General features: G+C 36.0%; 1 protein-coding gene across 1 annotated transcript in view; it reads right to left on the bottom strand.

Annotated features, from left to right (window-relative positions):
- Positions 1 to 207: 207 nt before the first annotated feature.
- The window catches only part of trpc3 (transient receptor potential cation channel, subfamily C, member 3), a 63,881-nt gene continuing 36,524 nt past the window's right edge, over positions 208 to 27,564 (bottom strand). The window contains exons 5-12 of the mRNA XM_002941893.5: positions 27,029 to 27,245; positions 25,784 to 26,017; positions 18,986 to 19,250; positions 11,816 to 12,011; positions 7,604 to 7,813; positions 5,436 to 5,519; positions 3,687 to 3,762; positions 208 to 1,668 (exon numbers count right to left, since the gene is read on the bottom strand). Of these exons, the coding sequence (XP_002941939.2) occupies positions 1,526 to 1,668; positions 3,687 to 3,762; positions 5,436 to 5,519; positions 7,604 to 7,813; positions 11,816 to 12,011; positions 18,986 to 19,250; positions 25,784 to 26,017; positions 27,029 to 27,245 (1,425 nt within the window). The 3' untranslated portion in view covers positions 208 to 1,525. The remainder of the gene's footprint in view (positions 1,669 to 3,686; positions 3,763 to 5,435; positions 5,520 to 7,603; positions 7,814 to 11,815; positions 12,012 to 18,985; positions 19,251 to 25,783; positions 26,018 to 27,028; positions 27,246 to 27,564) is intronic.

Here is a 27,564-nt window from a genome sequence, read left to right as displayed (position 1 = left end):
CGCGAATTGTCTCGACTTTTTCTTAGCCGTCACAAAAATCTGAAAGGTTTGCCCGCCGTTTACTAACGCTCAATACGAAAAAGTTGCGACAATTCGCGGAAGTCGTAACGGCTACAAAAAAGTCGCGACAATTCGCGCAAGTCGTAACGGCCACGAAAAAGTTGCGATGGCGACGAAAAAAAATCGCAAAAATACGAAAAAGGCGCAAAATGTTCGTTTCCAATCCGATTTTTTCCCATTCGGGATTCGTGGATTAGTAAATCAGCCCCTTAGTCTTCCATAGCTTTAAGTTAACCTCTGATCAGCAGAGCACAATTCTTATAATCTCCTTCAATGTGCCTAATATTCCAGTGGCAGATATGGTTACCTCCTTGCCCTACTATATCATTAGGCTAGTAGGCCTTTATTCCAGCTTTAAAATGTTTTTTATTAATCAATATTTAGCCTGTTTTGCTACTGCAACAATGTGTAACTGCATAATTAAATATTGTTTAGGTACCTAGCTTTGAAGTTACTAATAATTTATTCACATTCATGGCATATTAAGATAGCAGTTATACTAAGAGAATGGGACTTTTAAAAATTATTATGGATTGGAAGCAGAGAAAGAAATAACATCTTATTATAATAGTTTTAATAATGTTTTAGTTTACATACTGCTATTTTATTCCTAAATCATCAGCAGTCAAGCCTATCATCTCCTACATTTGTACAATGTTACTCCATTGAGGAAATAGCCACTTCTGAAATGAAATAGATTTCTCTGCAGATTTACAGCAAAGCTTTGAGGGTGGGTCACCATCTGAGCATATGCCATGGACTTCTGTATCTGCCTGTTTATTGTACACCTCTCTGGCATGTCTATGGTCTGGCATGTCTATGGTAGCACTGCTCATACCTTTAGCATGCAAAACTGATTCGTTCACCAAATGCACTCCCAGAGGAATACGTAAGGCAATGCAACCCCTCACTTTTTGGAAACAGGGTGAAAAATGAAAGAAAAGTCTCCGGTGCAGTCCTGAAGGACCAAGGTGGTTTAAATTTATGGCTGCTTGCTAAGAAACCATTCTATAACATGATCAAACATTTCAAAGGCCCAGGTTTTTTTTTTTGGATAAAATGTTTAGCGCCTGAATATATTAATAAACATTAGACATTAATATTTATATCATAACTGATAATTAGCCTAATATTTTTTTAAAGATGTTTTGTAAACATATATTTTTTAACATGGTAATGGAATTAAAGCAAAATAGCCTTTATACTGTGGGCATAATTATACTGCCCTTGTTTAACAGTGTGAAACATATTCAAAACCTACACGCCGTGTATCTCTATTGGAATGAAATCCATTGACAAAAATAAAAATGACAATAAAAAATGATCTGTAAAATGGTAATTTCAAAAGACATAAAGGGTTGTGTGCTAATTCTACCAGATACTTTTTTTTCAAGTATAAGATGCCTTTTCTTTAGAAATTATTGCCACTGTTTGTGCTGTTTTTCCAAGTAGCGTTCTCCATCATTCACTCACATCTCAGCATTCCCGGATTTAGCTTTTCACTTAGTTTGTGAATCAAAGAGGACAACTCTTCCGTAGCTTGCGATTTGTCTTCTAAAAGTTCGTAGCGAAGGCTGGAGATATCTTGTTTTATCTCCTTCAATTCACCTAAATTAATGACAATTGAGTTACTATAATGCTCAGAGCTGACTTAATTTTAATTAAGATATAAAACAGTAATGACGGGATTCTGATGTGAAGCCAGGAAAACTTATAAGTCATAGGGGCACATTTACTAACCCACGAACGGGCCGAATGCGTCCGATTGCGTTTTTTTTCGTAATGATCGGTATTTTGCGATTTTTTCGGAAATTATCGCGACTTTTTCGTTACCAATACGATTTGCGCGAAAAAACACGAGTTTTTCGTAGCCATTACGAAAGTTGAGCAAAATCTGGCGATTTTTTCGTAGCGTTAAAACTTGCGCGAAAAGTCGCAATTTTTTCGTAGAGTTAAAATTTGCGCGAAACGGCGCGCCTTTTAAGTTTTAACGCTACGAAAAAGGCGCAACTTTTCGCGCAAGTTTTAACGCTACGAAAAAATCGCCAGATTTTGCGCAACTTTCGGAATGGCTAGGAAAAACTCGCGTTTTTTAGCGCAAGTCGTAATGGCTACGAAAAACTCGCGTTTTTTCGCGCAAATCGTATTGGTAACGAAAAAGTCGCGATAATTTCCGAAAAGTCGTAAAGGCGCCGAAAAAATCGCAAAAAATACGAAAAAGTCGCAAAATGTTCGTTTTCCAATCGGAATTTTTCCAATTCGGATTCGAATTCGTGTCTTAGTAAATCAGCCCCATAGTGTGATCTTGAGGTTTTTCCAAGGAAAATACAGTAGCTCTGTGTGAAGACACACAGAGCTACTAGTAGCAGCTATTTGTCATGGCTACAGAAACACACTGTTGATCATTTACTTGGTATTGTCTGTGACGCTGTATTTTTTGGCATTTAGTAGCCATGATAAGTAGCTGCTACTAAGTAGCAAAGCATAGGGGCATGGCAGACAATCTGTGATTGACTTTGTTTGGAGATAAGACTACAAAAGAAAGGGGGATTGTAAGCTTGTAGAAACACACAGCCACTGGCCACACACTTTAGCACTAAGCAAGTAATACGTATATTGTTTTAAAATGGTCTATACTCTATACAAATTCCCATGACCACACTGTTGGTTAATGGTGCCAAATACAATAAATATAGGCATGAAAAAGGAGTCCCTTAAATTGTACATTTTCTGTTTTAAAAAAAAAATGATATTTTCAATGTATCAAATTAAAACTTTAATGAAAATTAAATATCTGGCTGCAAACATAAAAGGTGCAAGTTTTGATCCATATAAATGAAGCGACTGCGACCACACTATTTAGAATACATGTGATCCTATGCATTCTGCGTTCTGCACTGGTTAATAAGATAAATACTTCCAATATCTGTAAAAACAAATGAGTTTTCATGTTTCATTTTATGACTTAAAATTGTATCCTAACCTAATTCAAATTTATTGTTTCAAGTATGGGGGGGGATCAAGTCTGGTTGGTTTGGCATGCACTCCCACTGAGCACTAGGACATATTGATTCACCAGCCGCAACAGAAAATGTAACAGAAAGCATTATTTATTTATTTGCATAATTGATCACTGCAATGCCCATTTAAGAAGAAAGTAATGTTTTCTAGTAGGGGGGGGGGTGGGCAGAATGGGTAAATGAAGGCATTCAGTATGGTGTGTAACAGAAAGAATAAGGGTCACAGAAAGGTTTCTTTTCACATCATTTTAGTGCTTTGTAATAAAAATCTATTTTGAGCTTGCAAAAAAAAATGTTCATATTACACTAAGATTGTAAGCTCTACGTGGCAGGGACCTCCTTCCTACTGTGTCTCATACCACATGGCACTTGTTTCCTGTGTATTGGACTTATTATATCACTTGTCCTCCCTGCGTGTAATTGTGTATATTGTAAGATTGTACAGCGCTGCGTACCCTTGTATTGCTTTATAAATAAAGTTATACATACATACATATCGGGTGAAATCGTATAAAATCATCAGGGATTTATTACTGACATAGAGACACATGATGCACACATACGCTTCTATACACTGTGCTTTACAGTTATAATAGTCATTCTTACCTTCATTTACTTCATCATTTTCTTTGTCCACTTGTGCTCTCAACACATATCTCTTTATAAGTCTTTTCATTATTTGCTGTGGATAAAGTGACACAGTGTAAAGAGAGAGACTAAAAGAACTTGTCTTTTTGAAGAAAGCCACTTTTAGCATTTTCAAGTATAATTGCACTGCTCTGACTCTGCCTGTTTCTCCTGTTTATATTTTTGCAGCTAAACATAGCTGGGAAATACAATTATTTGATTCATAGTTTAGGGACTCCTGTAATGTTGGATGTTTGCACTGTGCAACAACAATTGTTAAAACAAATATTTACTGTTCCTTTAAGTTCCATGAATCTTTGATTAAAATTATTACATTTTCCGTCAGATTTTAACATCTATCCTTTGGTTGAAGATACTTTCTCTTAATTTGTAGGCAAATTCTGGGAAGGAAACCCAGTATTGCTCATAAAATTTTCATTTACGTGTCCTCAAATTTCTTTAAACCTTGCACCACCAATGTGCCATCTTACTCTTGCAGGTTTACAAAGTGCCAAACAGCCTTGCACTGACCCTGCTGCTCCTGAGCACTGGTACTAGTATTGAGCTGGATTAATAACTGAGACAATAGTGAGTGGTTTTTAGGTTTATTCTGTTGTATAACTATCAGGTAACAGAATTTCTTGTTGCCCAAATTTAACAACAGTGAGACGCCATATTATGTTAAAGGAATAGTTGACATTGTGTGGTACATCTTCACAGATAGGGTACAGCTCTAGTTAAGTCTGGTAGTGTGCATGTCAGGAGGTTGTTGTCCCTTGAGAAGTAGAACAGTAGAATGCAAAACATCATGGAGATACATTTTGCTGTGCACATTGTGGCATCATTGAACATAGCTTAGAATTCAACTCTAGTTGAACTAGAGAGTTTATTATGGGCCAGAGTAGGGATTTGCAGAAGTGATCCATCAGGAGTTGAGGTCGATGCAGAAGCATGTAAAATTGACTAGAGATGATAAGCACATAAGTAGGAGGATAACTAGGATGCAATAATCTAAATCCAAAATCATTAATAAGTGCTTAGTACTTAGTACACTACAGGGGCAGAATTTCAGAAAACTACAGAGAGTTTTGGAAGGGTTCTTTCCTTCAGAGAGGGCCGTGAGTGTTTAGACAGGTATGACCTAATCCAGAAAAATCTGTACCCTATACACGAATAGAGTTTATCTGGAAAAGGGCGAATATGAATCTGCTGTTCTAAAAACATCAGCGAGATCAATGAGGATTACTATATACAAATGCCAGACCTCCACCTTCAATATACTCCCCCATTCCCTGTCTTCTGAATCAATGAATTCTTTCAACACTGCAATGTAAAGGCATTCATGCCAGTCTTATTCTCCTCTTTTTTATAAGAGTGCATAGAGCTCACAGCTAAGGTCTGGAATGCACATTTTTCAGGCTGTTCGGCTGGCCCCTGACTATAGAAAACTAGTTTCATACAGGCATGCTTATATAAGGCTGCAGTGTGGAGAGAAGTGCATGTTTCACTCCATTGGCAAAGGGGCCTGATAAAGCACTAAGCTGGAAGTGACTCTCACTAAAACTCTTTTTTTCAAGGTTAATTTGAACATAGTACACTATTATTGTTCTCTCTAAAGGTAAAGCAACCAGCCAAACAGTGTCTAGCACAGTATTGCAAGTGTTCATGGAGATGATGCTGTGCATCTATGTATATTTTTGAAACATTTTTATTACTTGATCTGCTCACCTGATAGCGTGTTGGCTGATTAATTATACTGTTAAAACTGCGAGACTCAAAAACCCTTGTAGTAGACTGAGAGAAGAGATTTAGCTGTAAGTCAAGCATATTTTTAATTAAAATCACAAAAACATTTGTGCTTTCTCCTGTAAATAGAGCAGCATAGCTTTAAGCATAAACATTAGCAAAAATAGTGCTTGTTTTGCATATGCTTGCATTCTCTTGTATTGTCAACATCTTGCCTGCTATCCTGAAACAAACCACAAACTCTAAGGTTATCAACATGCACAATTATAAAGTCATTATTTGGCTTTCAACTACACTTAACTGAATCACATTTCTTACCTACACCACTGATTATAACGTTGAAGATTGACTGCATGCCTAGACACCTTGAACGGGCATAGAATACCTTATCCAGAAATCTCTGAATTAGGCCACCCCCTTAGTGTCCATTATAAGGAAAATATTCTAATTTGTAATAATGATTTCCTTTTCTTTGTAATAATAAAACAGTGCCTTGTATTTGATCGTAACTCACTGCATAAATCCATATTGGTGGCAAAAGAATTTTATCGGGTTTATTTTGGTAGAAATGTTTTTAATAGACAATTATGGATATCCCTAGTAACCTGGATCCCAAGCATTCCGGTTAATAGATCCCTTACCTGTACTTAAAAATAATTGCATTTATTTTGCTATAGATTATACATAATGTTATTTGCTTAAAGATAAGAAACATTTGCAAAGTATTTTAATGAGTGAACTGAATGGGAACCAAACCCTATTGCAAATCTGTCTGGGCTTGCAAATGTTTAAGATGACAGTTTTATTTATGAAAACATGGAGTTTGGGCTTTTGCTTGGCAGCATCATGTTCAAAGGCTGTGTTACTAGAGCAGTGTCGGACTGGACCACCAGGATACCAGGAAAACTCCTAGTGAGCCCAGGTGTCAGTGGGCCTCTTGCTTCTAATTATTTAGCCTATTTCATGGTCATTTCCTATTTCTATATCGGAATATGGAAGCCTGATAGATGGAAGAATAGAGTATAGTATGTAAAAAAAAGAGACTAGGATAATAAAGAGTTGGGCCCATGAAAGTGGGCCCATGGTCCAGGGTTTTCTGGCGGGCCCCTGCCATCTCAGTCCGACACTGTACTAGATTGTGGTTGTCTTTAACACTTGGAAGACATTATCTATAAACGAAGGCCTTTAAAAGGGGTAGTTTAATTTTAAGTTAATTTTTAGTATGTTATAGAATGGCTTCTGAATCTTCTTTTCTGAATCTTTTACATGGGGGTCAATGACTCTGGCAGCCCATAGACAGGGGGAGGGTGCCACTCCAAAACATTGTTTACTTTCCTTGTCTTTTAATGCTCCTGTTTCAAGTTCTAAAAGAACCCTGAAGCTGCATATTCTTGTGGAGCGGTGGTACTCGCTTAGCTTTTCTTGATGATAGATGATATAACATTTTACTTCAGCCTGCAATGCATCACGGCAGCTTACATTAATATTAATAACGACTCTCCATGTAGAATAAACACTGTCAATATTTTATAGAATAATAGGGAAGAATAATTTCTATCCTCTGAAAAATATTCTCATTCTTCTTTTGAATTGAAAATGTGAAGAATTCTATTTAAGAAATATCCTCCCATTATCTGTAATAAAATATGAATAATACAGACTTTGAAGACTCTTCATAAGCACCGTATGAGCCCAGTAACTTCTCACAGTCAAATAATATCATATTGTGCTGGGATTTAAAATCACAGTGTGGGCTGAGGCACAGGCTATAAAAATAATAAACACAGCCATAATTTTCTATTTTATCACAACAAGTTTCTTTTATAGCCTTTAAAGACATTTTAGTTTTATATAAAGTAGAGACTATGGTACTCTTGCGAAAGTTATGCACAGATCAGAGTATGCCATATACACTGAGCACTGCGGCACTTACTTTCAACATACCTTGACACGTTTTCTGCAACTGAACATGTCCATGACAGTTTCTATCATCTATCTTTATGTAGGCATAGCTGTTATACTGACAATATGGCTGCATATGGGAACCCTCATTAAACCAAGATGGATTACTGGCTAGAAAGCATGAGGCCTTGGAATTTGCATTGCTGTTCTGGTTCTTTAAATTAAAATGTAAGAGGCCCTTGACTTACCCTAGACTTGGAGTCTCCCATTCCTATTTCAGTATCTTTCTGCAGCCGCCTTCTTCTGCACTTGAACAAGTTAATGATTTTTAGGATAAAGTACACAAAGGATTTTGGACTTGGCACGATGCTGAAAGGTGGAGGCAGCGTTTTTCCATCATCAAAATAAGATAACCATAGCTTGGAGCGGGCAAATTTCCATTCTACATCACTGTCATCCTGAGCACAAATGAAACAAAACGATTACTTTTATTTTATAGTGCAAGACTATACACAGAGTATTGATATGTTTAAGAATGGAACTGACAGTCTGTATAGGGCAGGCTTGTATGCACAAACATTTTGCAATTGTCTGTAGTCACTGCAGCCACCTTTTTATTAGAGAATTTTATCACAGCTTCTGTGGTGTCTACTTTCATTTTGTGCTATGTAAGAAATACAAAGAGAGCAAGAAACAAGACTTAGTAGGTGACAAATAGAAACAGACAATTTCAGAGTTGTTCTTGGAAATGCGCTTGATTTATTCTGTGGAACAGGAAAGGAAATTAGAGGTATATGTTAAAATGGCATATAACTTGTGTCTAGTTTGCTTGTCATGGAGAGTATAGGGTTTGTTGTAAGATCTGACTCTACCATAGAGGCTCTTTGATCTGACTCTACCATAGAGGCCTGCTTCCCTGTAAGACATTGCATATTTCTGTTCTATTGATCTTGCTAATCAATATTCATAAAGCTCTGATACGAGACAGAAATAAAGATTAGAATTTATATACCTGTACAAGAATGAAAATTGTTACACTTATGTTCCCTTAACCAAGCAGAACAATTAGACTCACCCATCATAATGTTTTCCTTGCCCAGCTATTATAATACAAGTTATTGTTTGATCATGCTAAAGTGTGTAGGTGATAATGTATTCCTGCCAAGCAGTCAAGGCATGTCTGATAAGGAAGGATCTGCAGAAGATCCAGATGCAGATGAGCTGCATGCAAGAACACCAAAGCTTGATCAAATTCCAACTGGGCTAAAGTGCTAACTAGCATGCATATTCTAGCTTGTTCCAAGAAACTCAGCATGCAGAATAATACCTTGTGCAAATTGGTTGGCAGTTCATTTGATATAAAACATAAAATACAGTCTTATTTACATTTGCAAGCACCCTGGAACTGAACACCAGGAATCCAACCAAGGGTCACCACTTTTAGATTCTACAAAAAATGTACTTGAACTAAGTAAACCCACCAATATTTTGGCTCTGGTCAGATGTTATGTACCAGAATCAGAACCTAATTTAGCAGTAATGGAGTAGGGTAACACGTAAAAGATAGACTGATGAAGGCATTGGACTTTGAATGAAATGGGGTTATGAAAAAAAAAAAGTACACAGTTTGCTATAGGTCTAGTGTCATATAACAACCAATCAGCAGAAAGTATTTACTAAGTTACCATTGTTATGGAAAATTCAGATACCAAAAGGTAAAATGGAAGGTTTATTTAATATGTTTGTGGGTTCTGAGCAAACTCAAGGGTCAGAACTGCAGAACACAGACAGCATCTTATTGGTTTCTATTGGTTATTGCACTTGGGCAAGCTTCAAGCCTTTTATTACAAATGGGTTTGCTAGTATAAATGTACATTAAGAAACCCACACTGGCCTAATGGAATTTGAATTGCAGTGGGCTAATTATTAATAATAACCTAGTTTACTGTTTGGAGGCAGGGCTATATGAAATAAATAATATCTTATAAATAAAGAGTTTGAGCACACTGAAGCCCTAAAATTTCTAGGTTGGTTTTATATAGCATGTGGTCCTCATCTAGACAGCCTAACCAAATTATCTGTGTTTGATAGATATAAAGGTTTTGTGTCTGGTGTAAAGTAATAACTATACTTGTCCCTAGATGTCAGTAAAGTATATTGCTTGCCTATGGGCATAGTTATACAAATAGATCCTTCCATGTATGCAATCTAAAACAAAATATCTACTTAAAATATATGTACACATATACATTTGTCAGTGTATGCAAGGATTTTGTATAAATGTGCTTGTTTTGAAATGTTGTAAAAACCAGACTGCAAAGTCTTTTGTCAGATAAAAGGATATTGTTTCACCTAAGGATAAAAGCAATAATTTCTAGGCCTGCCATGCCTGCAGACATGTACAGTATATATTATTCACCAGCTACATACATTTTGCCTAGCCTTTTACATTACTTTAGTTCCCTCAATGTGGAAACTGTTTTAAATGTGTGTCTATAAATAAATCTGGTCAATCACAATAAGAAACTGGACTCAGTCTGCCCATTGTAAAACAAGACTGCCACATTCCCTAATATTTCTAGTGTGACACATACAAACAAAAGAGAAATGTAGCCAAGATAAACAGGCCAATAAATGGTTAATTTACAAGACACATTCATATGTAAGGTTTTTATTTGGTGTGGTAAAGCACCCTACATTAACTGGCACATGTCATGTATATAAACGTTTATCAAACAGTTAAACTGTATTCCTTTTACTCGTATTAATCCGGTAACGTTACAAGGAAACCTGAAATAATTCATTTTTAGCACTTGTAAATTCTTATGAAGTGACAGCAAGATAAAAAGCCCCACTTTGCAATATGAAGAATGCCTCTCAGTGGAACTGGTTTGATTGCAAAGTAAAAGCTGTTTGTCACACTTTTGAGCATGATCTAGGGGTTGAAACAAGGCGTATAAATCATCCCAGTGGAAATCAATCTTTTCAAGTTTAAAGCAGATCTCTGGCAAATAATCACTGATGTAACGCTTTTTAGGCAAGCAAGGTTGAAAGGGTTAAGCTTGTAACTACTAATAATGAAAAAGGGCATACAGCAAAATCCTTAATCCACAGACCAAAACCCATAATCTTTTGGGCATTATTGCATGATTGTTTTTGTTTCATCCCACACCACAATCCATCAAAGTGCTGTCATTTAGCAGCTAGTGTGCCATGGGTCTAATTATATTTGTGTTTTATGTTGTATATTCTGTTTTATTGTTCTCCCGAAAAAGTCTTGTGTAACTGTGTATGTGAAATGCTAATATGTTGTATATTCTGAACCAAATATTAATGATTTTTGTAACATTTGGATTAAGCTGAATGCTTAATTTCACTGGAAACAAATTTGAACTTTTAGAGCACTAATCCCCAACCAAGTGGCTTGTGTGCAACATGTTGCTCACCTCCCCCTTTGATGTTGCTCCCAGTGGCCTCAAAGTGGGTGCCCATTTTTACATTTATGCTTGGAGGCAAGTTTTGGAAGCATAGAGACAGAGACTCCAACCAGAGCCTCCTACAGGCTAGCAGTCCATATGGGGCTAGCAGTCCATATGGGGCTACCAAATAGCCAATCACAGTCTTTATTTGGTACACCCATGGACCTTTCTTCATGCTTGTGTTGCTCTCCAACAGGTTTTACATCTGAGGGTGGCTCACGATGCAGTTTGCGGCATGCCGATTAGTTGCCAAACCTTTTAAAAAGAGGTGACTATTTGCCCTGTGTGTAGTTATGGGCATAAAAATTCAGCAGCCATGGATTTGAGGCGAATCTCCATGTTTGGATATTGCCAAATTTTTTTGTGAAACGGGCAACAAAATTCTCCATGAAAAAATATATTTATTATACCTATAATTCTACCTTGTCTGGACTAGGCCATTGCTGTTTCATTGTTGCTGCTCATCTCCTTCCTGCTACAGGTAGGATCTGTTATCCAGAATGTTTGGGACCTGGGGGTTTCCAGATAGGGGATTCCTTCTGGGAAGGAATTAGGATCACAATATCTTTAAATCTGCCAAAAATCATTTAACCATTAAATAAACCCAATAGAATTGTGTTGCTTCCAGTAAGGGTTAATGATATCTTAGATGGGACCAAGTACAAGGTACTGTTTTATTATTATAGAGAAAAGGACATTTTTGAACATTAGAACTCGCATATAATGGAGTCTATGGGAGACAGCCTTCCCGTAATTCAGAACTTTCTGGGATAACAGGTTTCTGGATAACAGATCCCATACCTGTATTTATTTGCTGTTTATGAAAAACAATGAATTGAAACAATTGCCTAGTTGGAGGTTATCCTGTAATATTATTTGTGGGATTTAGCAAAATAAAGTAATAAAATGAATATGCAACAGCCTTTCCATGCAAATCAATGCTTACATCAAGGTATAAATATATAAACATGATTTTATTACCTCTATTTCTTGATAGGAGCTGTTAATCATGGCAATTAACATGTTTAGAAGAACTACCACCATCGTTACATTGTAGATTCCATAAAGGACATAGCCAATGTTCTCAATGAATTTGTGATCATACTTTAGTACAACGGATGTTACTTCAGACAGGCCAAATATGGACCAGAAGAGGGTCTTAAAACTTTCTTCAACTCTTAGAACAGAAAAGAGCACACAATTATGGAGCAGATGCAGAGAAAGATGAAGGAACAATAAACTTACATGATGAAACAGAACTTACATTGCATGTAAATGGTAATTGCTAGGGAGACAACACATTACTACCAATTTAGTCATCATTCTAATATAACAGTGTTTATGTTGGTGAAAGGCCAGGCTGTGAGATAATTTACTATTAATTAATTTTTGGTTTTGTATTGATATAAATAATTTGTTTTTGTAATAGTTTTCTAAGGGGCCGTTTTATATCCTCATAGATATTGATTTATCCTAATGCCAGACTGATCTGAACAAATAAAGGGGAAATATATATTTTTTACAACACCCTTGTATGGCTGTATTTCTAAAAGGCTTTGTGAAATTAACCCTGTAGGGTATAAATAATTCCAAAATTACTTGGATGGCACCTAATGTGTTTTATGCATTCCGTGTCCCGAGCCAATGTCAGTGTAAAAGATTACACAGAACTGTAATCAAAGTGATAAATGTTGGCAGCCTCTAGCAGAACTTATTACTCTCTTCATGCAGTATAGCACAGTTACACAGGCTGCACTTATTCTGTAAGATCACATGCATTTCTATAAATACAGGCATTTTGCTTTATGCAGACTTAGTGGAAAAATCTGGTTAATATGAACATTTTTTCTACTTTATCAATTTTCCTTTAGCACATGTATGTTTTGTAAACACATAAACAACCATGTAATAAAATATTTTATTAAAAAAAGCAGGTATCTTGCACCAAGCTCAAGCTGGTTTTAAAATGCACAACACACAATTTAAATTGCAGTGTTAAAACTGTCTAATCTACATTATTGCACTTTCACAATTCTTCCTCAATCCAAATCTCTGAACTTATCTCCACGTACAGGTATGGGACCTACTTACTTTCAGTGATTTCAATTTCCATGCCTTGAGTCTACTAAAAAAATATTTTCATTTTAATTAAGCCCAATAGGATTGTTTTGCCACCAATAAGGATTAATTATATCTTAGTTGGAATCAAGTACAAGCTACTGTTTTATTATTACAGACAAAGACAATCATTAAAAATGTTTTCTTAATTATTCAATTAAAATGGAGTCTATAGAGATAGCCTTTCCGTAATTTGGAGCTTTATGGATAACAGGTCTCCAGTTAACAGATACCTGTATTTACTAAACACCTTGTTACGCTATTCTACTGATCCACTTCTTAACACCTTACTCATTAACTCTTTACATACACACATTCAAGATTTTATTAGAATTGGCACCCCTTTTCTGGAATTCCCTAACACATTTCATCTGCCTGCCTTCTGCAGAGAATATCACCCTCATTGAGCCCAGTATTCCTTCAGTATACACTATATCAGGGATCCCCAACCTTTTATACCCGTGAGCCACATTCAAGTGGAAAAAGTGTTGGGGAGCAACACAACCTTAAAAATGGTTCCTGGAGGTGCCAATAATTAGCTAGAATTGGCTATTTGGTAGCCCCTATGTTGACTGGCAGTCTGCAGAAGGCCCTGTTTGGCATTATACTGGGTTCTTATGCCTCCAAAACTTGCCTCCTAACCAGAAATTCACAAAATGTGCACCTGCTTTGAGGCCACTGGGAGCAAAATCCAAAGGGTTGGGGAGCAACATGTTGCTCACAAGCCACTGGTTGGGGATCACTGCACTATAAGATACTACCGCCTACTAAATGAAATGCTCAATCTCACTTTGGTGAATCCTGATCTTGTTCATCACCACACCCTGTCTCATACTGCCCCTTTTACCTCTTTTATCAGTTATTAGTTGTATTCTTGTATGCACTCTGTATGTTTGATGTACACCCATCTCTAATTATGTCAGATTTGTAATAATAATTTTAGACGTTACTACCATTTACATAAATAAGCTGCGGGGTAGCCATGGGGGCAGCCAGACAAGTTAAATAATGGACATTTTTGGACAACAGATAAGCTTTGTAGAATGCAATGGCTCTCTACAGGGCTATAGAGTGAAATTACTTTTCATATAAAACAGAATATTTTATCTGTAGGTGCTGGATAAACAGATATCAACTTTAATTGTAAACAGGTATTTCACTTTATGAAGTTACTGGTCCTTACAAAAATTATATTTCAGACTAAAGGACTCCATATTCTGCTTAATACACTGTGCAGGAAAAAAATATGGTAAACATAGTTTTATTTTCCCTTTTTCTGTTTAGTTTATGATCAGACATGCTTTATTTTTTGATCATTCCCACGTGACAGATGAACACCCCCTAACCACTAGCCAATGCCCTTAATCTATCCTTTTGATAGTGTATTAATATATGTGACTAGCAAAACATTTCTTTGGAGGGGGTTATGGAGGATTTAGGAACAAGAGATTTGTTGTATTCTGGACACAGTATTATAAAAGAGGTTCACAACAAGATTGATAAAGCATCTCTAATGCAACATAATAGTGGTAATTTACTTTACCCTGGATGCATGTGCTACAGCAATAAGGGGTGCTAAAGGGCAAGCTATAGGCCAGGCATTAAGTACATGGGTCCATTGCGGCCTGTACCTATGTGCATGCCTCTTATAAATACAAGGCTGACAAATTCAGGTAGTGCTGTATTCATGGGGAGAACATGAAGTACAAAAACATGGCAAATTGCTTCCATTTTTGCACTTTGCATACTGTCCTGCAGGTCTGTAAGGGGATTCAAAATAGGCCCTGGCATTTAAGTACACAGAGTTCCAAACTACTCCCCCATCAACCCACTAAATAGTGTTTATTGCATCTCACTGCATTCAGTAAATGACTCCCAAAATGTCAAGTAGTGTTGAAAACACTGTAGAAGCAAAAGAAATCCCTGCAGTCCTCCTATCTTTATTATATCAATAAATGGAGAATAAGAAATACAGTATATACAGAGTTGTTTTGTTTGTCCAGTTATATTGTAATATATATCATTATATGATTAGTTATATTGAGTCTAATTAAAAGCCCATATTTTGTGAAAAAAAAACAATATTGTCCATTTCAAATATATTAGGGAAATGCCCCACTTTCTTTGTCAATTTCAGGGTTTCTGTAACTCCCTGGATGAAATATTTGTAGGACATGTGTATTCTGCCAATCATGTCATTCTAAAACTGAAAAGTAGGTTATTAAATATTAAAAATAGGTTTTCTTATATTACTGAGCTCACTCCCCTACGTACACTAGGGTTTATTTTATGTGGGCCAAGGTCTTTGTTCATCTCATTTCATAAAACAGATCTTTAGCAATTAAACTTGTGTTATTCAAGTATATATTGTAATTATGTCTCCTTGGTGAATGTTTTATCCATTCCTTTTACTTGGAGAAAAAAATGAAGTGGAAGTATGCATTTTGTACAAAAAATAGTTTGTAGGTTGAAAAAAGTAAGAACTGATACAGTCATTATTAAGATACTAACAAAACAGTAACAGAAGCCTGACTTTAAAAGAGGCACCAGTGAGTGTATATAAAATTGGTATATATTGTAAATATATATGCATGGGTTCCCATATTTGGCACACCATTACTTACTAGAACAGGGCCACACTTATAATTATAACATTACCATTATTCTGTATTGATTTTACTAAGGAAAAGATTTATTTACAATAAGGAATTTTGCTGTGATTCATGAAAATTGCAGCAAAAAAGAAATCATACTTGTGGCTATTTTCATGATTAAAGTATTTAACTTTAATTTGTCACGGTTTATAAGAAATTTGTCACCAAATCTATGGGACCTGAAACCTGCGAAGTTGCCACAGAAGTTAATGGGAAATGTGTCTTCAGTATTTCTGCAAGTTGATATTCAAAGTGATCTGGTAGGCATGATTTCTCAGCTTGCTTGAAAATGAATGTAAAATACGATTTGCAATTTTGGCCATAATGTAATGTCACTCACTGACATCACCATGTTATAATAAGAAAGAACTGGTTTATCTCTTGACTTTTCCAGACTTCCAGGAGACAAATTGAGGAAAAAAGGTGGTGGTGGAGATGATTTGGGGTTTTCTTTGGAGAACCCGGATCTGAAAGTTAGGCAAATAATGTGCTACTGTCATTTTTTAACATGTAAAATCACATTAGGCTAAAGGAGAAGGAAAGTCATTTTGGCATTTTACTGCCAATAGATTAGCCACATTAGTGCCACCTAGAACACTATATTTATTCTGCATAAAGCATTACTATACCTGAGTAAAGAGCCCTAGAAGGTTTAAGATTGTAGCTGCCATATTAGCTTGGTCTTCATAGCTTCCTGCTGCAGCTCTAGAGGCTGGTAGCTCAGATTACACATTCCTAAGGGAGGGGGGAGTGAGTTTTATGAATTCTTAAGGGAGGGTGGGAGCAGGAGAGGGGAGAGAGGAGATAACTGCACAGACTCTGGCCCCAGGAATGAAGGATTTTTCTGAGAGTGCGAAGTCTGATGCTGAAGAACATGTGTACATGAAAGGAGACAAGACATTGTGTGTTTCTTTTGATAGAGGACTCAGTGCAGCGTTTATGTGAGTGCTTATGGCTGTATTACATAGACCTTTCTGATAAAGCTTACTTAGTTTTTACCTTTAGTTCTTCTTTAAGTAAAAAACAAAAGTACATGTTCCCTTAAAGTAACAACTTTAGCTACACAGCTCCAAGTTTACCTGTCCAGTCAACAAAATTAGTAGCTCCTCTCACCACCTAGCAAGGTTGCACACCTAGTAGAAAAAGTCCAACATTGCCATATCATATCCGATCTGCAATTTCATAATCCCTCCTTTCCCAGTCTGCATCTAATTTGCTGCATGTATTTTGCCACCAAGCTCAGCTTCACACCGATTTGCTGTGATAATAACCATATTTGCCAGGGGGGTAAAGTAACTCTGCCCCATAAGAAGAATATATTGTATCACAATCTATTGCACATAGTTATGTATTTCCAAACATCTACTCCCCCCCCCCCCCCATTACTCATTGTTCTTTAATTATGAGGATCTTTTGCCTGCAGTCCCAAGACAATTACATTAACTATGTATTGTCTCTGAGCAGAAAAAAAAACTTTTTTAGATTGAGCTGGAAAAATTAATTTGCAAACCCATTCTGAGCCTTTCGAAAGAGATTCTTATAAAAATTGTAAGGTAGTATGGGAACCCACATATAAATGTACAAAGGCAAGGTTTAATATTGTGAAGGTGTTAACCAAACCTTCACTTGCTAATATATAATAGATAAAAAATCTATATTTCTCTCTCTCTTTTTCTCTTGTAAAACACTTATTTCAAAGCTCCCCCCCTTCCTTTATAAACTCGGTAATTTTTGCAGCGCTCCCTATCTACATTTGAACAAACAATCCCCACCCATCTCTAAGCTGCTGCCTTTGAGCAGCTCATTATCAGTGGTTTCTCAGTGAACTGGTAATTAAGTTTTATCAGCTTCTTTAGGATTAAACTAATTAGGATTGTTTAAGTTCAGGAAGAGACAGGAAGTACTAAACTGAAACTGGCTTCATATACTTGTTTACAATCAGAAATAACAGAAACCATAGATTCTATTCTCTAAGCTGCTACCTTTGAGCAGCTCATTATTAGTGGTTTCTCAGTAAACTGGTAATTAAGTTTTATCAGCTTCTTTAGGATTAAACTAATTAGGATTGTTTAAGTTCAGGAAGTACTAAACTGAAACCGGCTTCATATACTTGTTTACAATCAGAAATAACAGAAACCATAGATTCTATTCTCTAAACTGCTACCTTTGAGCAGCTCATTATTAGTGGTTTCTCAGTGGACTGGTAATTAAGTTTAATCAGCTTCTTTAGGATTAAACTAATTAGGATTCTTTAAGTTCAGGAAGTGACAGGAAGTTCTAAAGTGAAACTGGCTTCATATTCTTGTTTACGATCAGAAATAACAGAAAACATAGATATTTCTTAATTGAAACAATAGACAAAAAGTATATTCAGCGCATGCCCTATTTATCCATTAAGGATACAGCCCTTATGTTGCTAGACTACAGTTACTCGTAATATTTTGGATAATTTTTGGAGATAAAGTCACATCATTTATTGGTTACAGCAACACTTTTTTAAAAAAAAAAAATTACCGCCCCTCTTTTTTAACATCTGCATAACTTACCTCTGTCCATTTGGATACTAGTAAATATTAACTAGTCAGGTTACACATAGTCATTAGGCTAGAGAACTGCTTCACATGCTAAATTAGTGCAACTTTTGACCACACCTTAAAATGATCGAACTTGCCCGATATCGCCCACCTATAGGTGGCCACATCAAGAGAAGATGTGTTCGATTGGCGAGGTTGCAGTGTATGGCCACCTTTAGTTTTAACTCTCTGCCATTCTATACAACAATAACCTCCATAAGTTGGCTTGACGTCTGCTTCTCTTTGAGAAACAGGCCCGCTTAGTTATAAATGGACTGGGGAGTGTGTATAACTTACTTCTGGACTATGTTGCATGCATTTTCCTTTTTTGCATGTGCCCCTGACAAAGGCCCCTAAGAGCCAAAATGCGTTGGGTTTGTGTAATAATTAAATTTTGCATTTTTCTAAGGTTCTCTTTGAGAACCAGGGAGCAGAGTCATATAAATATCTATATTTACCTAATTTGTATAAATTAAAAAAAACGCATTTTTTTGTTGTTTCAAAGTAAATATTCTTGTTTTATATCATCAAAATGCATCATTATATAAGAAAGAGCACCCATATGCCAGACGCATCTGAACTTCCATTAAAATTGTGCTAATTTCTGATATACCCCACTGAAGGATTCCAATGAAAACTGGAAATGGCTTTAATGTGAACAGAAGGAGAATCTGGCAATGCTTGATCTTGGAAATCACAGCCTATATCAACGCCACAAATTATGTAATTTACTAATATAAGAAAGAAATGCAGTTATTAAACATGAAGTTATATTAGCAATGATCAAAATGTATAAAAATACTTACGTTGTAAATGCAGAATTCACTTTAGCACCAAGATAATAAGAATACAGGATAAACATCCCAATCATGAATGCAAGGAACACCATAATAAAAAGAACCATGAATTTAAAAATGTCTTTTACAGTTCTTCCAAGTGATATTTGCAGTGGTCCAAAGCTCTCATTCGCTGGCAATATATAGGCAATGCGTGAGAAGCTGAGAACAACTGCTATGGCATAAAGGCCTTCTGATATGATCTGTGGATCGGACGGAAGCCATTTGTCTCTAGCTGAAAGAAACCAAATACATTGTAAGTAGCTATTCACATGCTTTGCACATACATAAATAATAAAGATATTAAAAAAAGCCCAATTGAGAAAAACTTGCAAAATATATTTCTTCAAAAACAGTGCTACACTGAAATGAATTGAAGCCCACACAAAACATATATTATCTAACAGCACTGATTCTTCCCAATACAGGATGAAATACATGGTAAGGTAAAATCACTCCACCCAAGTGGACATTTAGTGCTATGGGGACAAATATGATTTTGATCATCATTACTTGTAGAAGCAATCAAAATACCATAGATCACACACAGTAGATACATAGAAAGCACACTGCATTGCCCTGTACACTGCCCAAAAATGCCCCAGTGTTTTTACTGCTGCTAAATGCAGTCCTATAGCCCAGAATGTAAAAATCTACAGATTATGCACCAGAGGCAAAAACAAATACAGGTATGTTTAGGAGCTGGGGTTTGCTGGGTAAGGGGTCTTTCTATTTTGATCACCATACCTTAAAGGACATGTACACCGCCCTACCCCCCCCCCAAAATAAATGTAATCACTGAACAGCCCCTTTGAAATCTTTAAATACCCGCCACTCCGGTTGTTCAAAGGTTTATAGTAAGGCTGCAGCAGCCTTTTCATCACTTGGGATTCCTTCTCCTCTTGTAACACACTCAGCCCCCTCCCTTAGGAATTTGCTTTGGCTGTTGGCTACTTACCATGCCCAGTTCTTCTCTACGCAGTGTGAATAACAGCAGTTTTTGTTTTATTAATCCTGTGCATCCAGTGTTGGATTCTTTAGAGACTGCCTTACAATATAATCAGCTAAAAACACTACTCATTAAGTCTCAAAGCCACAGTTTTCCACTGAGATGTAGGCAAGAGTTCGAGCAAAGTATATATACGTATGATTTCACTGGCACGCTAGGTAAGGTAAAAACATATTACCATTTTAATTGAATTAACTTCATTTAAATTATAAAGTACCAGGAGCAAATAATTTTACCATTATAAGTGCCATCACACGTATTCTTGGGATCATTGCAGTTGTGCTTTATATGCTTCACAAAATAACAGAAAAAAACACACAGGTTTGAGCACAATAGGGGATTAGTAATATTTTGGGGATTAATGTGACCTTTCGTAATTGATATTAAAATTTGTGGTTTGTAATTTTTCTGTAAACATTTGATTTTTATTGTTTAATTATAATAAAATAATTCAATGCTATAAAAGAACCACTGTTCTTCTACATTGAGAACACATTATTTCTTAAGCTTCTCAATCTGTTTTATATTTAGACCTCCAAAAATCTCCTCTAACTCCTACACCCACTGACTCATCCTCTGTTATCTTCTTATTAAGCAGTTTTATTTCATGTATTCATCTCATCACTTGACACATAATCGTTTATGCAATAAAAAGGCCAAAGGTTAGACATTAGGCTATTCTACAATATATACTGAAAATCTGGAAGGAAGGATTTTTTTCTCTACGTATTTTTAAGAAGTTAACAAGTGGGCATATAAGTGTATAAGTGAAACTTGCTAAATTAGCCCCACAGTAGGACTAGGTGCTTCAGAAATCAATTTAAGAATTACTGTTGCTCTAAAACTAGGAGTTATCATATACCATATCTAAATTAAAATTGGACCAGATCAAACAGGAATGTTAAGACACAAAATACAGATCTTTATTATATAAGCTGTTTAGTTCATGTCCTTTTAATAGGTGATGCTTACAGTGATATATTCAGTGCATTAATGTTTTCAAATCATTATTGGTTTTAAAAACATTATCATCAAAAATTCTATAAAAAATCAATTTAAAGTAAAATGATTAGTGGATAAAACAATGAAATGCCCACAATATTGACAGCTGAAACTCTACCTAAGCAGTTGATTAAAAATCGCAGAAGAAAAAGAGATTATTGAAATTGTTTCAACTGATTAATTTCTTATGGTCATTTACTCCCATGTTTAACATTAATTAATTAATAGTGGCACCAGTTAATGCATAACCTGATGCACTTGAACATTTTGTAAAATGTCAGTGGGCAGCTCTAGTATCACATCGGTATATTCATTATTAGAACAAAACATCTGGATAAAGATGCAACCTTTACTTTACCAAAATGCCCCCCCACCAATTGAGCTATACATACATACCACGGGGTTAGTAAGAAATTGTAATGTATTTATTACCATATACATAAAACATCTCACAGCTCTTATTAATGGGGAGAGCATTGGTAGTATGTGTAGCTTTATTTTTAACTTCCTGTGTCTGTAAAGGCTTTATAAATATCCCAACTGTCAATCTACAGTTGCAGATGAATTAGCAGCACTGGGATTTCTCCCATTAAAGTAGGCAATTCTGTGGGCTTAATCATACATTATAAAATCCAAGCACCCAAACATTATTGCTTCAGTCATTGCCTTCAGCAGGCGATTATGTAGAATACTTTAACAGGGAGGAAGAGTTAACAGGAGTATTCTAGCCATTGATTGCTTAAGCAGCAAAAGAATACCCCACAGAGTAAATGTGAACAAGAATCTTTATAAGGGCACTCCTATGGGAGAAATGATGAAGTCAAGTAGAATGGATTCATTCCTCCCAGCTTCTGTTCCATATTTATGTTCATCCCTGGTACATACCCCACAGGAAATTATTGTATGTTGGCCTGCTCTAGTAATATTTTATTCTACTATAGAAAAAGACTGGGATGTAAATGCTTTGATTCACTTTCCTAGTACAGCAGGTGTCCATCTGCAGAGCCAATTTTATTGACTTCTTTAGTTTTTACACTGCAGATTCAAGGCCCGTAACTTTTAAATGTGTGTTGCACAGTTCATGCTCACTCGTAGCATAACTATAGGGGGTGGGGGCAAGACTGCCTGGTTTCTCTATATAGCCACACTACAGCCTTCAAACTATCTGCGGCATAAGCGGGTTGGTAGGTTGCACAAGATTTTTTTGCGGGGGGCCTGGTGCCATGTAGCTACACCACTGATGCTCACTATTAAGCCTTTTATGGTCATAACAGGAATAGTTCTTTATAGCGCTACGTATGTACATAGTGCAGTACATCCATTTTTTCTGTAAAATATTTTCAACAACAATACAAATATGAGAATGTTACTTTCATATAGTTTAGAAAAGAAAAATGGTTTCTTGTAGTTTCAACCACTGTGAATATTGTTGGAATCCAGTTTCTTAAAACCAGCACTTTCTAGGGTTATCATTACATTTACTGATTAAGGATTGAGTCAATATTTGCAGTGATAGAGTCCAGTAATCATGTATCATTCAGAATCATTGTCATTATCTGTAGGAAGCAGTTTCAACATGCCAACCAGAAATGCTGGAAAGACACATCTCCATTCATACACATTGTGCTGCATGAACACGCTGACAACTCATTTTTAATTCAAGACAGCTAACAAAATTCTACTGCTAGTATGGGTATACTGTATTTCAAATGTATGAGACCTTGATTTTTCCATGTGGAGTGCCATGTGTTAAGCTGACCATACACTTTCAGATTTTAGTGTTCTTCTGACGAAAGTTCAGATAATGATCACATGTTTAAATACAACAGTCTAAAACTAACATTCAGACTAAAATTGTAGGATAAAGCCTAAAAAAGTAAAATTGTTTTTCATCAGCGTGAACTTACATTAGCTTAGTAATCACCTAGAACAAGGCACTGTTTTATTTTAAAAAAAGCTAATCAAAATAAAGCATTATATAAAGACAATGGGTTTTAAGATAAAAATTCTATAACCTGTATTGAGCTTCTTCAACAAACCACTCCTAGAATCATGAATACAAAGGCTGGGAATTGTAATTCAGCCAGAGCTCTTTTACCATTGCTTCTAAACACTGCAGCTGTTTTGGCAACTTAAAGTTCGTAATTGACTAAAACCTAATAGCCTATCGTTGATTAACTCATACTACAATGACCTGCTGTGTGCAGTGATCCATAAGAAACCTAATCTGAAAAAAGCAATGCATAGTATTCAGGCACGAGAGGATACATGGCCTCTGTCACTGTCATGTACATTGCATCATGTTATCTAATTACATAAACAGTAATAGTACCTAATCAGGAAATTGAGCAGGGACTATGACGTCCTATATTCATTCAATGTTAATTACATAATAGTTTGCTAAATATGACTTCAGTTCTATGGGTTATGTTCTGATCTTATGATCTTCAAAGATGCCTAATAAGAAGACATCAGAAAACATTAAACATTCTGTACATTATACAGCTTGCTACATGACAAGATGAAAATAATTATATAGAAGGAAAAGAAACATAATAAATGATGAGTCTTTTTAGTATATTTTGATTATTTAGCAGCTTCCCTCTCTACCCTTACATCTGAATACATTAACAGCCTTTGCAAAGGAGCAAAGTCACAAATGCATTGAACATGTATCGTGCGCACATATTTTTCTCCTGTTGTCTTCAAACATAAATGTAAAACATATCATCAAACATAACGGGCCTGATTCACTAAAGGGCGATAAAACGTGCGCTATTCTTATTGTGCGCTAAAATTTTTACCGCCGCTTAATTTTGGCGATTTTTCGCACGATTCACTATAAGCATACTCGCGCTTTTTTACGCGCGATATTGCAAGCGTTATTTAACTCGCGAAAGACTATTTCAATGCGGTATTTGCCTGTACATGCGCTAAATTACGTGAATAATCACCGAATATGAATGGTAGCATAGAAATAGTGTATAAAAATTGTCGAAGCATATAAATGGTGTATATAAATATTAGCCACATATAAATAGTAGATGCTTATAAATAGTAGCCACTAGTGATGAGCAAATGTGTTCTGGTTTCTTTAGTGAAAAATTTGCAAATCTTTCGAAAGATCCCCGAAACAGCAAAAATGTTGTGCGGGCAAAAAAATTGTTGCCCGTGACTATTATTTTTTGACACTTGTATCAATTTTTGGATGTGCGGTGAATTTTTGCGTGGCAAATTTTTTCATGCGTTTTGCCATTGGCGGATTGTTTTGCGAAACGCATGAAAAAATCCGCCGCGAACAAATTCAACGCACGTCCAAAAATTCGCTGCGAATCCATGCCTGGCGAAACATTTCATCACTTGTAGCCAAATAGAAATAGTTGCGCAAATGAACGCACGCCATGTTAGCCATACACGCCAATACTTGCGGAAAATTACTGTATTAAAAATGAACATTTCGCTGCAAACTGGCGGCTGCGTCACTCTGGGGGAAACACAGACTTGAATAAATAACACCGTAAGTCCATATTTTATTGCAAAAAATCATTTACTGTACTTTTGTATAATTTTTCGCCTGCCTGTAGTAGGTGTTAATTTTCGTATAGCCGAATGCGATATTTAGCGCGCAAAAGTTATAGTGAATCATGCGATCGTATTCTTTTCAGGGCGGAAATTAACGCAAAACGGTAAAACTAGTGCGAGAAATACCCCATGCGAAAATGGCGATTTTTCGCACGCGATAATACTATGGTGAATCGCGCGCAAGTTATTTTGTGTTTTTTAACGCGAAAAAGCGTGCGATAATTTTTATCGCCCTTTAGTGAATCAGGCCCAACATGTTTTTGTTCCAAACAATGAAAATGAAAGTACTTTTATTTTTCAACTTCCTTGTTTTACAACTGGGGGTGGCAGTTAATAATTTTACTGAGACACAGACTGCATGTGGGGTGCTCAATTATACAGAGCTCATTTGTTTGTTTCTTTTAAACTTGAATGATTACAGTGGTAGGTAGTAAAGGTGAAAACAAAACATTGATCCATTATTTCTTTTATAATGTTCAAGAGCAATGAATATTCCATATATTATTATTTAATGAATAATGTACCCCCTGTTGCAAAATATAAGGATATTATAAGTCACCGAGGAGTTCCATGACCATATAAAGACATGAGGCTGAAGGCCAAGTGACATATTATAAAACTAAGGCGGTATTTATCAATATTCATATTTTTTTACAGCAATTTGAGGGTTTTTTTGCATAAAAAATTGAATAATGGTAAAAAAAACACAAATGTTTGATATTTATTAAGTTAAAAAAAAACACAAAAAAATGAATGTAAAACTTTGGCATATGAACGCTTATGTGGTTATGTAGAAGCTGTCCTAGGCAAAATTTTAACTAGTCAATTTGAGTTTTTCAAATTTGTTTTGAGCTTTTCAATTAATTCAAAGTGATGATTAAACCATGAATTCAATGTATTCAGGTTTTTTATGGTTTTATGCAATTACGCTTTTTTATTCAGTTTTCTAGTAAATAAGGTAACAGTCACTTTTTTAAATTTCAAGGTTATTCAAAGTAGAAAAAAATTGAAAATCATTCAAATAAGAATTTTGATGAATAACCCCCTAAGTATCAATTAAAACTGACAACATCACTTAACTGTATTGTGTGAATTGACCTTAAGATAAGGAAGAGAATCAGCCAGTCAAATGTTCTGAATGCTTTAAATATATTGAGTTTGCATGCAGATCTTACCGTATGTAAAGTATTCTATTTCAGGTGGCAGCGTGACCAAGGAAAGATCATTTTCTTGAATATACTTGTCCACATATTGTTGTGCTTTTGTGGCTTGCATGAAGGCTAAAAGTCTGGCTGTAAAGGCTGCAATAAAGATGGAGAGCATCCCAAAGTCCAGCACATTCCATAGCTGCAGAATGTATTCCCTGGGTCCTTCCAGCCACAGCTCTTTGCACTCTGACCACATCATTCCTACCAAATACAATACATCTATTGTCACTTTTATATTTTATCATAAATTGAATTTGCCTGGCCATGAATACAGCTGAAACATTGTTAAGATCATTTAGTAAGTGCAGGGTGGGGTGCGAACACACAGTCCTGCATATGCCGCATGAATACATAGGCCTATGTTCGTCCACGCTGTATTCACAAAGTGTGTGGTGGGGGCATGTAGGCCCCTCTCTCCCGCATCCTGCCTGTTCCGTAACTTGCACATCATTTAGACAAACAAATTAGGGAAGTTATACAGTAAACATATAGGGGCGATTCACTAAAGTCTGAATTTTTGGGGATTAAAATCACAATATGGAAAAAATTAGGAGTAACCACGATAATTTCTGATGTTCTAAAATGTCACGCAAATGCTTTTATTGGTCATACGAAAATATCGTAATCGCCTTCTGAAAGTCACGAAATTCTCGGATCCGAACATCCGCAAACGGCACGAAAGCCTTTCTGGCTTTGAAACCTTCAATGTATGATTTTGGAAGCCTTTCATAGGACTCAGTGGTACATGACAGATTCAACCTGGCGAAAAGATAGTCACGATACCAAAGCTTGAATGAATTCCAAAATGGTCATAGTCTTTACGAAAAGTACAACTTTTTTGGGGAAGTTAACGAAAACCACGAAAAAATCATGGAATTTTAACAAAATTATCGTGGACATTACGAAATGTTCTATAAGTTAGAAAAAATACGAATTTATCTCATAAATACTTAATCAGGATTTACTAAATGGGCCCCATAAATTACATACAAAAACAACTCATAACCAGTGCAAAAGGTAAAGAAGGTCCTGCACATAAGAACTCACCAATCTAAAAGACCCCCAAGTCTTTTGTATATTAATGACTTTCCTGGCTTTATTACACTAATTTCCAGTTAATAAAAGCAATTGCCTCACTGGATACTGCACATGTGCAAAATTGCCAACTAGTAGATTATACATGTAAAGGAAAACTGTGCTTAAAAGACATACCTAGAACCCATACCATAATTAGCATCTCTGTCCAGGTAAATCTTGTTGTTTTCACCCTAAAAATCTGCTTTGGGTATTCAATGACCGTAATGTTGGGCAGAGTCTTAATGCCTTCAAACCTATCTGAGGCATTGAACACTAACAGGCACAGGAAAATAATAAATGATGCAGCATGAGCTACGAACTTCATGAAGGGACTGCGAAGAATTCTGCCAAGCTAGAGAAAAGAAAAAGAAAATCATTTAGGCCCAGTGTGATATGCACAATGCCACATGCAATTGGTCTGTATAACAGTTTTGACTATGCATGCAGTTTTTTGAGTTTGTCAGGGGTGTCACAAAAACTGAAGCAGACCCAGCAGGTGACCAAGGATTATGGCAGGCTGGGAGATGCAAAATGCCAATGTGTACAATGCAGATGTTCTTATTGGGTTTGACTGTGAGGTCCAGTAACTTCTACTAACCCCACAGCTTTATGTAAGCAGACCTTACCTTATGAAGGCTTTTGTAATTAGCACAAATACATCACATAAATAT

Source organism: Xenopus tropicalis, chromosome 1 (genome assembly GCF_000004195.4).
Source record: "Xenopus tropicalis strain Nigerian chromosome 1, UCB_Xtro_10.0, whole genome shotgun sequence".
In the NCBI taxonomy this organism is placed as follows: domain Eukaryota; kingdom Metazoa; phylum Chordata; class Amphibia; order Anura; family Pipidae; genus Xenopus; species Xenopus tropicalis.
This window is presented reverse-complemented; position numbering and strand designations above follow the sequence as displayed.